Source organism: Prionailurus bengalensis, chromosome D2, assembly GCF_016509475.1.
Source record: "Prionailurus bengalensis isolate Pbe53 chromosome D2, Fcat_Pben_1.1_paternal_pri, whole genome shotgun sequence".
In the NCBI taxonomy this organism is placed as follows: domain Eukaryota; kingdom Metazoa; phylum Chordata; class Mammalia; order Carnivora; family Felidae; genus Prionailurus; species Prionailurus bengalensis.
In genome coordinates, this window is record NC_057351.1 from 77,397,958 (window position 1) to 77,412,757 (window position 14,800).

Consider the following 14,800-nt stretch of genomic DNA (forward strand, 5'->3'; position numbering starts at 1 on the left):
CATACTTTGGCTATTGTTGATAGTGCTGCTATAGACATGGGGGTGCATGTGTCCCTTCGAAACAGCACACCTGTATCCTGTGGATAAATGCCCACTAGTACAATTGCTGCGTCGTAGGGTAGTTCTCTTTTTAGTTTTTTGAGGAACCTCCATACTGTTTTCCAGAGGGGCTGCACCAGCTTGCATTCCCACCAGCAGTGCAAAAGAGATCCTCTTTCTCCGCATCCTCGCCAACATCTGTTGTTGCCTGAGTGGTGAACGTGAGCCATTCTGACAGGTGTGAGGTGGTATTTCATTGTGGTTTTGATCTGCATTTCCCTGATGATGAGTGATGTTGAGCATTTCTTCATGTGTTGGTTGGCCATCTGGATGTCTTCTTTGGAGAAGTGTCTATTCATGTCTTTCGCCCATTTCTTCACTGGATTATTTGTTTTTTGGGTGTTGAGTTTGATAAGTTCTTTATAGATTTTGGGTACTAACCCTTTATCTGATATGTCATTTGCAAATATCTTCTCCCATTCTGTCGGTTGCCTTTTAGTTTTGCTGATTGTTTCCTTCACTGTGCAGAAGTTTTTATTTTGATGAGGCCCCAGTAGTTCATTTTTGCTTTTGTTTCCATTGCCTCCAGAGACGTGTTGAGTAAGAAGTTGCTGCGGGCAAGGTCAAAGACGTTTTTGCCTGCTTTCTCCTCGAGGATTTTGATAGCTTCCTGTCTTTCATCCATTTTGAGTTTATTTTTGTGTATGGTGTAAGAAAGCGGTCCAGGTTCATTCTTTTGCATGTCGCTGTCCAGTTTTCCCAGCACCACTTGCTGAAGAGACTGTCTTTATTCCATTGGGATATTCTTTCCTGCTTTGTCAAAGATTAGTTGGTCATACGTTTGGGGGTCCCTTTCTGGGTTCTCTATTCTGTTCCATTGATCTGAGTGTCTATTCTTGTGCCACATAGTTGAACTTCAAATCACAATGACATGGCAGTTATCTTAGGAAACTGGGGCAGCCTCCTGGTAAGGAGATACTGCAAATTCATACATTATGTGTAGCTGTACTTTAATCAAAGATGGAACTAGATGGCACGATGTAAATTATAATGAGAGACCAGAGAGTGTCAAAATAAGTTGCCCTAAATGTTTGTTCTGTGTTAGTTCCACGGTGTTTTGCTATGTAGACACGTAAAATAGATATCATCAAGCCATGACATTTTCATTTTGTAAGACGGCCTTTCTGCAGCACTGTCCAGGTGCACTTGCAACAGTAGAATGCTTCTGTACCTGCCCTGTCCAGTGTGGCAGGCTCTGGTGGGTTGAACTGTGTGCCCCACAGGGGCACCTGGCTGGCTCAGTAGGTAGAGCATGTGACTCTTGATCTCGGGGTCATGAGTCCAAGCCCCATGTTGGGCATGGTGTCTACTTAAAAAAAAAAAAAAAAAAGAATTGTGTCCCCCCACCCAAAACAGTATGTTGGAAGTCCTAACCCTAGGTGACTGTGAATATGACCTTATTTGGAATTAGGGTCTTTGCCGATGTATGAAGATAAAGTCATGCTAGATTAGGGTGGGCCCTAAACTCAATATGACTGGTGTCCTTAACGAGAAGATGACCTAGAGAAATGCACAGACAGGAGACGGCCTTGGGAACCCGGAGGAAGTGGGAGTAAAGCAGCTGCCAGCCAAGGGACAGCAAGCGTTCCTGGTAATCACCAGCAGTTGGAAGGTGCCAGGAAAGGTTCTCCCTGGATCCATCAGAGCGAGCATGGCCCTGCGCCTGTACCTTGATTTTGGACGTCCAGCCCCCAGAACGGTGACAGAACAAATACGTGTTGTTTTCAGGCACCCAGGTTGTGGTAAGCTGTTAGGGCAGCCCCTGGACCACACATGGCTAGCCACCGAGCCCCTGCAACGTAGCTAGTGAGGCTGAGGAACTGAATTTTAATTAAAACTTTTTTATTTTTTAATTAAAAGTTTTTAATTAAAAGTTAAACTTTTATTTATTTATTTATTTTTTTCAACGTTTATTTATTTTTGGGACAGAGAGAGACAGAGCATGAAGGGGGGAGGGGCAGAGAGAGAGGGAGACACAGAATCTGAAGCAGACTCCAGGCTCTGAGCCATCAGCCCAGAGCCTGACGCAGGGCTCGAACTCCCGGACCACGAGATCGTGACCTGGCTGAAGTCGGACACTTAACCGACTGCGCCACCCAGGCGCCCCAAAAGTTAAACTTTTAATAAAAAGTTCTTAATTAAAACTTTTTTATTTTTGGCAGAGACGGGGGTTGGTGAGGAGGGGCAGAGAGTGAGGGAGACACAGAATCCGAAGCAGGCTCCAGCCTGTGAGCTGTCAGCACAGAGCCTGACGCGGGGCTCAAACTCACGGACCGCGAGATCACGACCTGAGCTGAAGTCAGGCAGGCACTTAACCGACGGAGCCACCCAGGCGCCCCTGAATTTTAAATTAAGTAAGTGGACATATGCAGCTATTGCGGACAGAAAAGCTCTATCAGTTTGTAGGACTCCTACAATAGTCTTACAAATCTAAATCCTTTCACGGCTGACCCTTGAACAAGACGGGCTTAGGGGCACCAACCACCTGTGAGTCAAACATCTGCAGATAACTTTGACTTCCCCCAAACTTACCTTCTAACAGCCTACTGTTGACCAGAGGCTTACCAATAACATCAACAGTCAATTAACACATATTTTCCATGTTATACGTATTATATATTGTATTCCTGCAATAAACTCTCTTAGAGAAAACAAAATGTCATTAAGAAAACCAAGGAATTGGGGCGCCTGGGTGGCGCAGTCGGTTAAGCGTCCGACTTCAGCCAGGTCACGATCTCGCGGTCCGGGAGTTCGAGCCCCGCGTCAGGCTCAGGGCTGATGGCTCAGAGCCTGGAGCCTATTTCCGATTCTGTGTCTCCCTCTCTCTCTGACCCTCCCCCGTTCATGCTCTGTCTCTCTCTGTCCCAAAAATAAATAAACGCTGAAAAAAAAAATTAAAAAAAAAAAAAAAAGAAAACCAAGGAAGATACATTTACAGTACCGTACTGTATTTATTGAAAAAATCTGCATGTAAGTGGACGCATGTACCGTTCAAACCCATGCTGGTCAAGAGTCAGATGTATTGATTCTTGGAATTAAAATAGAATAAATTACACTGTTACTAGTGAGCTTTAATCAAGCACACGCTCTCTTTCACTGTATATGTATGTACATATAATCTCTGCTTTAATGGTCCATAAAATAACATCAGCAACAGCTTCTAATTCCAGTCTGGCCACCTCTGAACATTTTTAAATGTGCTTGAAAAGTGTTGGGAACCGTCCACATACAACTGAGCGAAGATCCTTGAGCTCTGAATTCACAAATCGAAATGCTTTTTATTTCATGATCCAAAAGCTCCATTAGTCAAGAGATGCTATTCAGACCCCCTGAATACTGAATTAACAAAGTGTGATGAATGGGACTTCATGAAGTATTCATGAGTCCTCACCTAACGTTAATTAAATAAAATTTTATAAAAGGCCAATGTTAAATGATTTCAAAACCCTGGCCCAGACTGACAAAAGCATGAAAAATGCAGGGTCAGGAGAAAATATGATCCAAAATCACATAGTCGGACTGTGCGAGCCGGAAGCACAACATTTGTACCTTCTTGGTATAATGGCTTTAGCTTGCAGCATATAAATAATTTTAGAAACCACTTTTTGTCTATTGGCTCTAATCAAACCGTAATGATCAGAGAAACAAAGCTATTTGCGCGAGTCACTCCTGGTCTGCTTTATGCATGCTAGACGTGGGAAGGAAAGGGTGTCTTTCTCTCCTCCTCCGAGGTGGCTGAAACATTGATTTTTGAATTCCAAATTAGAGAGTGATTATTAAAAATCACAAATGCCACATAACATTAAAACTTGCTGTGCACTACTAGCTATTTATCTGAGAGATACAGGTGTGCTGTTTCATAGGGGCACATGCACCCCAATATTTATAGCAGCACTATCGACAATAGCCAAAGGATGGAAAGAGCCCAAATGTCCATCGATGGATGAATGGATAAAGATGATGTGGCATATAGATATATAGATATAGATACAGATATAGATATACATATAGATATAGACAGATATAATGGAGTATTACTCAACAATCAAAAAGCATGAAATCTTGCCATCTGCAACTACGTGGATGGAACTGGAGGGTATTATTCTGCTAAGTGAAATTAGTCAGAGAAAGACAAAAATCACAGGACTTCACTCATATGAGGACTTTAAGAGACAAGACAGATGAACACAAGGGAAGGGAAGCAAAAATAATATAAAAACAGGGAGGGGGACAAAACATAAAAGACTCTTAAATACAGAGAACAAACTGAGGGTTGCTGGCGGGGTGATGGGTGGGGAGATGGGCTAAATGGGCAAGGGGGCATTAAGGAGGACACTTGCTGGGATGAGCACTGGGTGTTATATGGAGGGGATGAATCACTGGAATCTACTCCTGAAATCATTATAGCACTATATGCTAACTAACTTGGATGTAAATTTAAAAATAAGTAAGTAAGTAAATAAATAAATAAATAAAGACCTAGAGGGATATGTTGTTTAAAGGAAATAATAGTGAATTACTTTATAATATAAATTATTACCCCTTAAAAAAACTAAATCTCAATGGAAGTAAAGAAAAAAAGGTCATTATTTTTCTCATATTAAATCGCACATTTTCTGAAAAAAAAAAGGTTTACTGTGCATTTATGCATATGTATACTGCGCACAGAAAATTGCACGTTTTCTAAAAAATAAAAATAAAAAAAAAGAAAAACGATTTCATTTTGTTTTCTAAGAGCGCACCCCTGTGGAACTGTTTCTTCACACTGCAGGTGATGTGCTGAGGAAACCAATGGGTATAAATCTGCAAGCTATTTTGAAGCTCTGAAAGAATAAGAATTTGGCATGCAAACTATATTTAGCAACTTTAATTCTTGGTCTAATTGAAGCCGTCAATAGGAAACTATTTCCTGGACGGGGCTGGACTGAGGATACTGCCCGTGACAACCAACTGGACATAAACATACGATCGTACTGAGAATTCAATCTTAAGAAGCCAACATCTAAAAAGCTTAGCTGGGGCGCCTGGGTGGCGCAGTCGGTTAAGCGTCCGACTTCAGCCAGGTCACGATCTCTCATTCCGTGAGTTCGAGCCCCGCGTCGGGCTCTGGGCTGATGGCTCAGAGCCTGGAGCCTGTTTCCGATTCTGAGTCTCCCTCTCTCTCTGCCCCTCCCCCGTTCATGCTCTGTCTCTCTCTGTCCCAAAAATAAATAAAAACGTTGAAAAAAAAAATTTAAAAAAATAAAATAAATAAATAAATAAAAAGCTTAGCTAAATTAGCAACTGCCCACCCTCTCCACATACTAATTTTAAGGACCTCTGTTGTCTAAAGAATCAATGTATCAGAAACTTGTTTTAAATAACCTCAAGTTTTTAAGACATTTTCTAACTAGAAATTTTAGAGATGTGCAGACTGTAAAAATGGTATAATCTCCCAGAAAATATTTAGTTGAGAGATAACGAGAGAAAGGGACACTAAGTTTTATAAAAGCTACACATTTCTTGGGGCACCTGGGTGGCTCAGTCGGTTGAGTGTCTGACTCTTGATTTTGGCTCAGGTCGGGATCCCAGGGTCGTGGAATCACGTCTCACATCAGGTTCCGCGCTGAATTTGGAGACTGCTTAAGATTCTCTCTTTCCCCCTCTGCCCCTCTCCCCTGCTCATGTGTGCTCTCTCTCCAAAAAAAAAAAAGAAAAAAAAAGGTGCATATTTCCTGAACCTTCGAGTTAAGAGAAAACCCCTGCTGTCCAGGGAAAGGCATAGGGGCTGGGAAAAATGAGGAGCAAGAACCATGTGACCGAATGTTACAAGCAACTGATGAAAGATATTAATGTCGGTCAGTTACAACTCCGAGTGCCCATAAGGAGGGGCTGACGTCTGAAGACTCCTTTCTCAAAAGGTACTAGACACGGCAGAATATTATCGAACAGCCATTAAAATGATTATATTCTTCCTCATTTGGTTTCATGTTCACAGATTAAGATGTTCAAATATATTCAATAGACGAAAAAAATGATAAAACCCTATACATGACATGATTCCATTTTTATTTAAAAATAAAAACACATACATACACGTAGACCGAACAAACTATGAACGGGTACACACGTCAAAGTGTTAACCGTAGTGGTGGTGCTTGCTGATAGGATGCTAAGTGATTTTGCATCTTCTTTTGTGTACTTTTCTACACCGCCTAAGTGCTCCCTGGTGAACACCGTCCACTTCAGGTAAGAAAAACAACAATGCAAATTTCCATTCTGGAAAAAAAAAAAATGTCAGTGGGAATTCTAACCAACATTTAAATCACTTGGAAAATCGTACACCTACTAGGGTCCTCTTTACTGTAAAAAGACAAAACGTTTGTAAACATATTTCATAAATATACTGTGTACTATTATGGACCATTAAAGCGTACTTTGTTCTATGAGATATTAATGAAAATTTCTCTGTAAACTAAGCTTTTTAAGACAAATTATATTTGAGTTTGCTACTTAAATCCCACTTCTAATCCCTTTGGGTAAGAGAATGTCTATTCCCTAATTTATCTTGTGAAACCCAGATGTTTTGCTTAAAGTGAGATTTATTTTATTTTTATTTATTCCTAAGAAAGGAATCCATCATGCTTTGATTTAGGTAACCAAATGATCTAGAATTCCAATTACTGTAAATTAGATATTACGATTCATACAGCCAGCGTTTTATCTCTGTTTTCTGAATATTCACTACAGGTAAAATGTATTAAAAAATTTAAGAGGATGGAAACATAGGTCTTTTAAGTATTGACCAGCACGAGCCACTGCGGATAGAAACAGCTTTATTTTTTTCCACTTAAGCTTTATCAAATGGACTATTCAAAAAGCATACACAAGAGCAAAAAAAAAAATATATCACATGCAATCAAACTTGTTTTGCTTTACAGTCACTGGTTTTCTTTTGGAAAAGAATACACATTTGAATAACTTCTAATTCAAACATTTCCCATATGTTTCCATTTCATTTCCTTCTTTAAAGTTAGCAACAAACAACACATTCTAGATAACTGGTCATCACATTCTTTCTCATTTTTATTCATACTGAAATAGTATAAAGACTATAAAAGCAGACCATATACTGTTCAGAAATCTGAAAAGCTTCATTTACAGAATAGATTCCAATGTGTTAAGAAACCACACACAAGTGCTATTTTGCAAAATGGATAAAAAATAGGATAAGTTGTCTGAAAGCAAAGATAAACAGTAATAGTTCCTTATCTAAATAATTTTAATCAAATGAATAATATATTCATTTGGTAATAGCCTCTATCTTTCATAGAATATAAAAAAAGTGCTCAGATTACATTTAAAAAAATAACAAAAATCTCACAGAACTGAAAGAATTTAAATAAAGACGGTAGCATGGGGACATCTCGATTTCATTTCTGCTCCCAAGACAAGGAGGCAGCAGACGTGAATCTACCTGAATCCAGAAAGGGACGACAACTCTGAGACTAAACGTGCAGCTGCCAGCCTTGAAAAGATAAAGATAGAAACTGTCTTTGAAAGGTTCTCGAGTGTCCTTCTTTGGATGAAAGCCATTAACATAAAACCAGATTTCTCAGCTAGACTGCATGTCGACTGACAAAGCTGGGTCGCTCTCCTTGTTGTCCTTGTCTAGCACTCTTAATACTCACTCAGCTAGGGATCAAAAGAACAAACAATTAACTCATCAGGATCAATACACTATCTATTCCCAGAACAGCACATGAACGCAGCAAGTGAGCAGAAGAAATCTTTGCGCCCGGCTCTGGCAGTTCACTGCGGCCGACCTTGAACGTCCCCCTCAGGCGCAGCACCATGGTTCCCCGACAGGGGTGACTGATCGCTTCCCTCTGAAGGAACCTTAACTGAATTCTGCGGGAGGAAACCACGCTCGTGGCAAGACGTAAGAGTCCAGTTTTCTCTTCATGGGATACTCAAGAGTTGTGATCGTCCACAGTGCCCTTCTACCTGCCAATCGCTAAGATGTGATGCAGCACCTAACGACGAGGACATTCCAAGGCCAAGGGTACTATGGACCAAGCCTACCCTGCTGGCTTTACTGGTACTGAGATTACTCACAACACCTCTGAAATCCTATTCTGAAACTTCTTTCAAAATTCAGGTATGGAGCGTAGTTCTATTTATGTTGAAATTATACACGCATGAGTGTGGATATACAGAACAATTCTCTCTTTCTCTGGTATGGTAGAATTTCAGATTATTTTTACATTCTAATTTATAGTTTTATTAATGTTTTAATTGCTTACAGTGAGTACCATTTTGTCATCAGAAAACAACTAAGCTATCTTCATTTTATTACTATTTTCTAATGTTCATTTTTTTTTGAGAGAGAGAGGGACAGAGCCTGAGCAGGGGAGGAGCAGAGAGAGAGGGAGACACAGAATCCCAAGCAGGCTCCAGGTTCTGAGCTGTCAGCACAGAGCCTGACGTGAGGCTCGAACTCATGGATCGTGAGATCATGACCTGAACTGAAGTCAAGACAAGACGGTTAACCGACTGAGCCACCCAGGCGCCCCAAGCTGTCTTCATTTTAGAGGGAAAAAGAAAAAAAAGTTCTATAGACTCTGAAGGCAGTTCCAAATACGAGTCTATCAAATACTCTTGGGAGACTTATTTTACGGAACAAAATTCCAGAAGAATGCTAAACCCACGCTATCAGAAAAAATGGCTTTCCTCGCTACCCTATCTTCAGTTAGCCAGGTACCTGCCCATGGCAGGTGTTAACACAGACACACACACACACACACACACACACACACACACACACACACCCTATCTGAATGAATAAATACACAGTTTATTTAGATGCTGAATTTCTAGACATGTGATTTTTAAAATCATTGTTTTAGGATCTTTCCCTTAGCTAACTGAAATTATTTCCTAATGTTTTATCTAAAATCAGTGCATTTAGGAGAAAAGTTTAAAATCAGTAGTGGGTTTCCAAGTACTAACTTTTATAATACGGGCGTTTTTTTTTTTAAAAAGATCAATAGAAAAGAGGCAAAATGGGGTATGAAATGAACTAGTGGCCGAGCAGCTGGCTGCAGAAGACGGGGAGGAGCTGATACAGAGCACAAGAAACCAAGCTGCTCTGTCGCTCATGGTCTCCAACATAACTCAGTTCTAACTACAAACTGAGACGTGCGGGTCTCCTCTTCCTTCCCGGCACAGTGCCTGTCACCTTGACGGTGGTGGACGAGGGACACTGGCTGACTGGGCGAGGGGCCAAACAAAAGCGAGTGAGAGGGGAAAAAAGAAGCCGGCCTCTGCCTCAGATTCCCGAGTGCAGCACCTGCTCCGTGACTCGCAAACCAGAGGGCAAGGCACGGGTTGTTCACCTCTTGCCCCGGAACAGAGGTCAGAATGATTCCTGGGCTTCGTTACGTGTGACTTGTAGTGCAGCTAGTAGTCCGATATTAACTAATTTTTAATCAGCAACCAAAGGCAAGTGTCCTGAGTTCGAAGGAATGAAAAATTTAGTGTATGTTTACTTCTGGTGGGTCTTATTAGGCCAAGGCAGGAGCCAATATTTTACAAAAACAAAATGAAAAAACCGAAACAAACACAAAGAAAACTCCACTTCTTAGATTTTTAGAAATACGGCAAATCATCTACACAACTAGGGTAACCATATATTTGCTGTCCAAACTGGGACACTCTTGTAGTAATCGTTCTAGGAAAAACTAATCCCGTCAAGAGAACAGACACGATGGGGACTGTCCTGGGTAAATGAATATCTGATGTTCACATGACATCCTTTCTTCAATGTTTATATGCTTTTGAGTTTTCTATTAACTACATGACATTCAGCGGTAATTTAACACTGAACACTGAATAACAACACAGTCTCGTTCTCCTGAGAAGACGTTTTCTAAGTGGTGAGACAGACCCCCTCACTGTCCTCCCCACACGTAAGGTTTTGTAGCGTAAACTAATGTGTTGAATGGATCTGAGAAGTCTGTTGTAATTTCTTTGACAAAAAAAAGCACAACAGTGATTTAAATTAGTTAAGATCCACTTTCTAATTTTACTTTCCAAAATAGTAACATGAGAAGTTTATACTGTATCTTGCTCATAAAACAAACTTCCAAAACGATAAGCCCCAATTATGAGGCTAGGTCACGACGTATTTTTAAAATCTTTGTATTAACCAGGAGATTCTCACAAATACATCGCCACACAATATTTTAGAAAAGCCATATAATAGTCAAAATAAAAAAGTCTAATCTGTGGGCGGGTCCGGAACGTCCCCGGAGGGAGGGGCATGTACCGTGCGGCGCGCGTCACGGGCACAGGGTGGGTGCCCGGGCGGGAGCGGGGGCGGCGCGGGTTCAGTTCCGGAACAGCAGCATCCGCTCGGAGCACGTCTGCCCCACCAGCCTCGCGTACTGCAGCACAGTGGCCTCCTCGCCCGGGTCTTTCTGCTGTTTCTTGTAAACGCCGTAAGGCATTATGGCTTTCTTGTGGAACACCTGCAAACGGTCAGGGTCTTTACTGCGACCTTCATCCACTGCAATAAGAAAGAAAATATTCATTAAGAAAGGCACATGTCCAGCTACTTCCCATTTCTGAATTTAAAAATGTTTTAATTTCTGGGGCGCCTCGGAGGCTCGGTCGGTTAAGCGTCCGACTTCAGCTCAGGTCATGATCTCGCAGTTCGTGGGTTCGAGCCCCGCCTCGGGCTCCGTGCTGGCAGCTCAGAGCCTGGAGCCTGCTTCGGATTCTGCATCTCCCTCTCTCTCTCTGCCCCTCCCCTGCTCACGCTCTGTCTCTCTCACCAAATATTAAAAACAAATGTTTAATTTGAGTAATAATTATGTGTTAAGATGTTCTCCTCGACCCGTGCATGTTTAAACGAGGGCGTGCGGCATGAACATTAAGATGAACCTGAGTATGTTAATAAATAAATGCCCTGACAAAAGGTGATAAATTCCCTCCCCTAAGAAAGCTGGAACATCCGGAAGAGAACTGCATGCAATTAAACAACTGGCCTTGAACACATTCCTTTCTCCTAACGGGAAAGTTTATAACTCTCTAGCATCTTTCCAGGGTCTGAACTGAACGGACCTTGCCTCTCCCCAAGCCAACGTACTGAGGTTCTCATCACTGCAACAAAGCTTTCTGCAACCCAGCTGCTTGGCTGACTCGAGCCGAGCAGGTCAGCGCACTGGGCAGGCAGGGTCCGGGGGCAGCGGGCAGATTCTTCCGGCTTTCGTGGAGGATGCGGCAGGGATGGCCAGTGGCTGCTGCTCTCGCTTCTCCTCTTTTCTCACAGAAACAAATCCCTGGTTTCTGCGGGGCACAATGGTCGCCTGGAGGAAAGCCTGATTCCCAGCTGCTCCTGCTGTCGGGTGTGGCCTCGTGACCAAGCTCTGGCCAACAGGATACGAGCAGGCGTGTCTTGTGGCAATTTCTAGGAATCCTTTAAAAGAACAGCTGGTCTTGGGCCCTCTCCCCCTTTTATTTTTCAACCCTTCCTTCACTGTGCTGCCTGCTTCATGAACGTCATGGCAGGGCTGCCCACCTGTCTCCTCCTGAGCCCGAGACTATGAGATTTCTCTTAGGTCAACAAAAACTAACGCAAGAAGGAACTCCGGTACCAGAGGACTCCGTGGGCTAAAGCTACCAGGGCAGCCCTGGACTGCCGATGTGAAGAATTTCATAGAAAAAAAGAAACTCCTTTGTTTCAGCCAATTTACTCTAGGTCTCAATTAATGGCAGCTGCTCCTAATTCCAGCAGATAGAGGGACCACCCCGACGGTATGTACCTCAATGTATAATGTCTTTTATCAGGGACTTGGCCAGGCCACTTCCAAAAACCATCCTCCAGCTGCGGTTCTCAATCCTGAGTACATACTGGGTCTCATGACTGCCTGTACATCTCACCGATAGTTAATATCGGGCTGAATGATAAAGCACCAGAGAAATCTTGTGAAAGTGGTTTTACGAGTAGAAAGTTGAAGAGGACATTTGTGATATAATACTCCCTGCATATCCCCCTCTCCCTTGAGCACTAGGCCTATAACCACCAACTCCTCTTGCCCACAGGTCCTGTCCCTATGCTATAATAAAAGCACATTTTGGCACTGAAAACGTCTCAAAACTTCTTTCTTGACCGTTCATTCGTGGCCCTACATAATGTCTATATTTATAAAATGATGTGTAACCATTTAAACATTTACCCTAAAATATTTGAGGACAAACACACTTTTAACATTCAAACTAATGGAACATTCTAGCAAATAAAAATGTAAAATCTGATATGCCATCATTTTATTTTATCTAGAACGAATGCCACTCTTTTATTCTTGGCTAATATGACACATAAAAATAGAAAATTAGGAAAATCCCCACCATGCAGAATTGATATTAACTATTTTTTAATGTTTATTTTTTTATTAAAATTTTTTTTAATGTTTAGTTTTTTGAAGAGATGGAGAGACAGAGCGTGAGTGGGGAAGGGGCATAGAGAGAGAGAGGGAGATACAGAATCTGAAGCAGGCTTCAGGCTCTGAGTGGTCAGCACAGAGCCCGACGTGGGGCTTGAACCCACGTATCACAAGATCATGACCTGAGCCGAAGTCAGACACTCAACCAGCTGAGTCGTTGGCTCAGTAAATGGAATGCAGAGCCACAAGGCATCGGTAAGAGAAACAAAGGGAAAGATATTTTTATAAATTGTTAAAAACCTGATATTTCAGTAACTTGAACTAACTCAATGAATTGTCTGGGAATTAGTCATCAAAATTACCAAATATTCAACAAGCACGTTAATTTTTAAATTAATCTTTTTTTAATCATAAAAGTTATGCAAATTGCACTACTAGGTATTTACCCAGAGAATACAAAAATACAGATTCAAAGGGGGTACATGCACCCCGATGTTAACAGCAGCATTATCTACAGTAGCCAAATTATGGAAAGAGCCCAAATATCCATCCACTGATAAAGGAATTGTGTATGTGTATATATGTTTATATATTAGAATATTACTCAGCTATCAAAAAGAATGACTTCTTGCCATTTGCCACAACATGGATAGAGCTAAAGTGTATTACGCTAAGTGAAATAAGTCAGAGAAAGACAAATACCGTATGATTTCAACTCACGTGTGGAATTTAACAAATAAAACAGATGAACACAGGAGAAGGGGAAAAAAAAAAGAGAGGGAGGCAAACCATAAAAGACTCTTAACGATAGAGAACCGAGGGTTGCTGGAGGCAAGGTGGGTGGGGGGATGGGCATTAAGGAGGGTACTTGTGATGAGTACTGGGTGTTATATGTAACTGATAAATCACTAAATTCTACTCCTGAAACTAATTATTACAGTATATGTTAACTAGAATTTAAGCAAAAACTTAAAAAAAAGTAACGCTTGTAAAAACTCAAATAATCCAGAAATAAAAAAATTGAACGATGTCAGCACATGGAACCCTTTCTCCCCCACTCCTCTTTTCCTCAGCCAACTTCCACCCACGTTATCAGTGTTCAACAATTTCAGAGGCTACATTTAAATATTAGGAGTTTCGGATCACATTCTATCCATACCTTAAATTAAGGCCAGAAAATCAAACCAATCACCCTTTCAGTGGGTGTACTGTATTAAACTTCAGAAACCACCGATTATCCTTATAGCAAAAATACGATGCACTTTTCTCGGCTTAACGATCTGCAGTGTTACTGTCACTAGTTGCATCTGCAATGAAGGTTAATTCTGATTCGCGGCACATTTTATATTATTAGTATTAAAACCAATTTAAAACCTAAACAAGAAATATTCTGCCAGATTCTTCCATCCAAGTACTAACCAGGCCCGACCCTGCTTAGCTTCCGAGATCAGACGAGATCGGGCGCGTTCAGGGTGGTATGGCCGTAGACACTGCCAGATTCTTAAGACACCAAAAATGTTGATTTATTTACTGAAGTAAAACAACAACAACAACAACAACAACAACAACAAAAGCATTCCCGCACCCTCTCAAAACGCTTTGTGATCATCCTGAATCGCTCGCCTGGTAAGTGTCATCGGTGTGCTGGTAGACGAAACCCCACACAGCTAAATCCACATGGCACAACAGGCCTCTTCTTGAGGGGACTCAAAATTGACTAGAAAAATAAGCCACTCTGAGATTAAAGACCATCTGCCATCTCATCCAAGGGACACTGCCAGCTTACTGACAAGTCTTAGAAAGGTGTGCCAACAAGGACCTCTTGCACCCTTTCTTTCTCTAATGTATCACAGTTTTGTAAGATAAAAACCAAAGGCAATCCCGCAAACTCTCTGAGTTGAGCATCTGATCACTGGCAATACAAATATGCTGCTGAATCTATGATGTTTTAATCTTCAAGGGAAACTCGTCACGATGGGCAACGACTGCTTGATTTTCCCCAGCTTTTTATTCGCAAGAGATGAACTGCACATCACAGGCGCTTTCCGACGAAAAGAATCTAGAGCTCACGGCTTTACTTCCTCTTATGGGGATTTACCTCATTCGTTATTCTCCCAATGTCCAGGCTTCCCAGAAAATGATGAAATGGTCTATTTTCTTACCTTCATTATTTATTGGTAGAGCATTATTTCATAAACATGAAAACAAATTACATGCTCGACAGTTTCTCAGGACGATGGCCGTGCAGACGGCAAATGCGGCAACGCGAATGA

General features: G+C 41.6%; 1 protein-coding gene across 7 annotated transcripts in view; it reads right to left on the reverse strand.

The window, feature by feature from the left end:
* Positions 1-6,897: 6,897 nt before the first annotated feature.
* Positions 6,898-14,800, reverse strand: part of ATE1 (arginyltransferase 1) — a 159,521-nt gene continuing 151,618 nt past the window's right edge. For 6 of the 7 annotated variants that reach the window (XM_043597734.1, XM_043597733.1, XM_043597731.1 and 3 more), the window contains one exon: positions 6,898-10,648. In XM_043597734.1, the coding sequence (XP_043453669.1) occupies positions 10,470-10,648 (179 nt within the window). In that variant the 3' untranslated portion in view covers positions 6,898-10,469. The remainder of the gene's footprint in view (positions 10,649-14,800) is intronic. The other variant, XM_043597735.1, reaches the window with a different exon arrangement.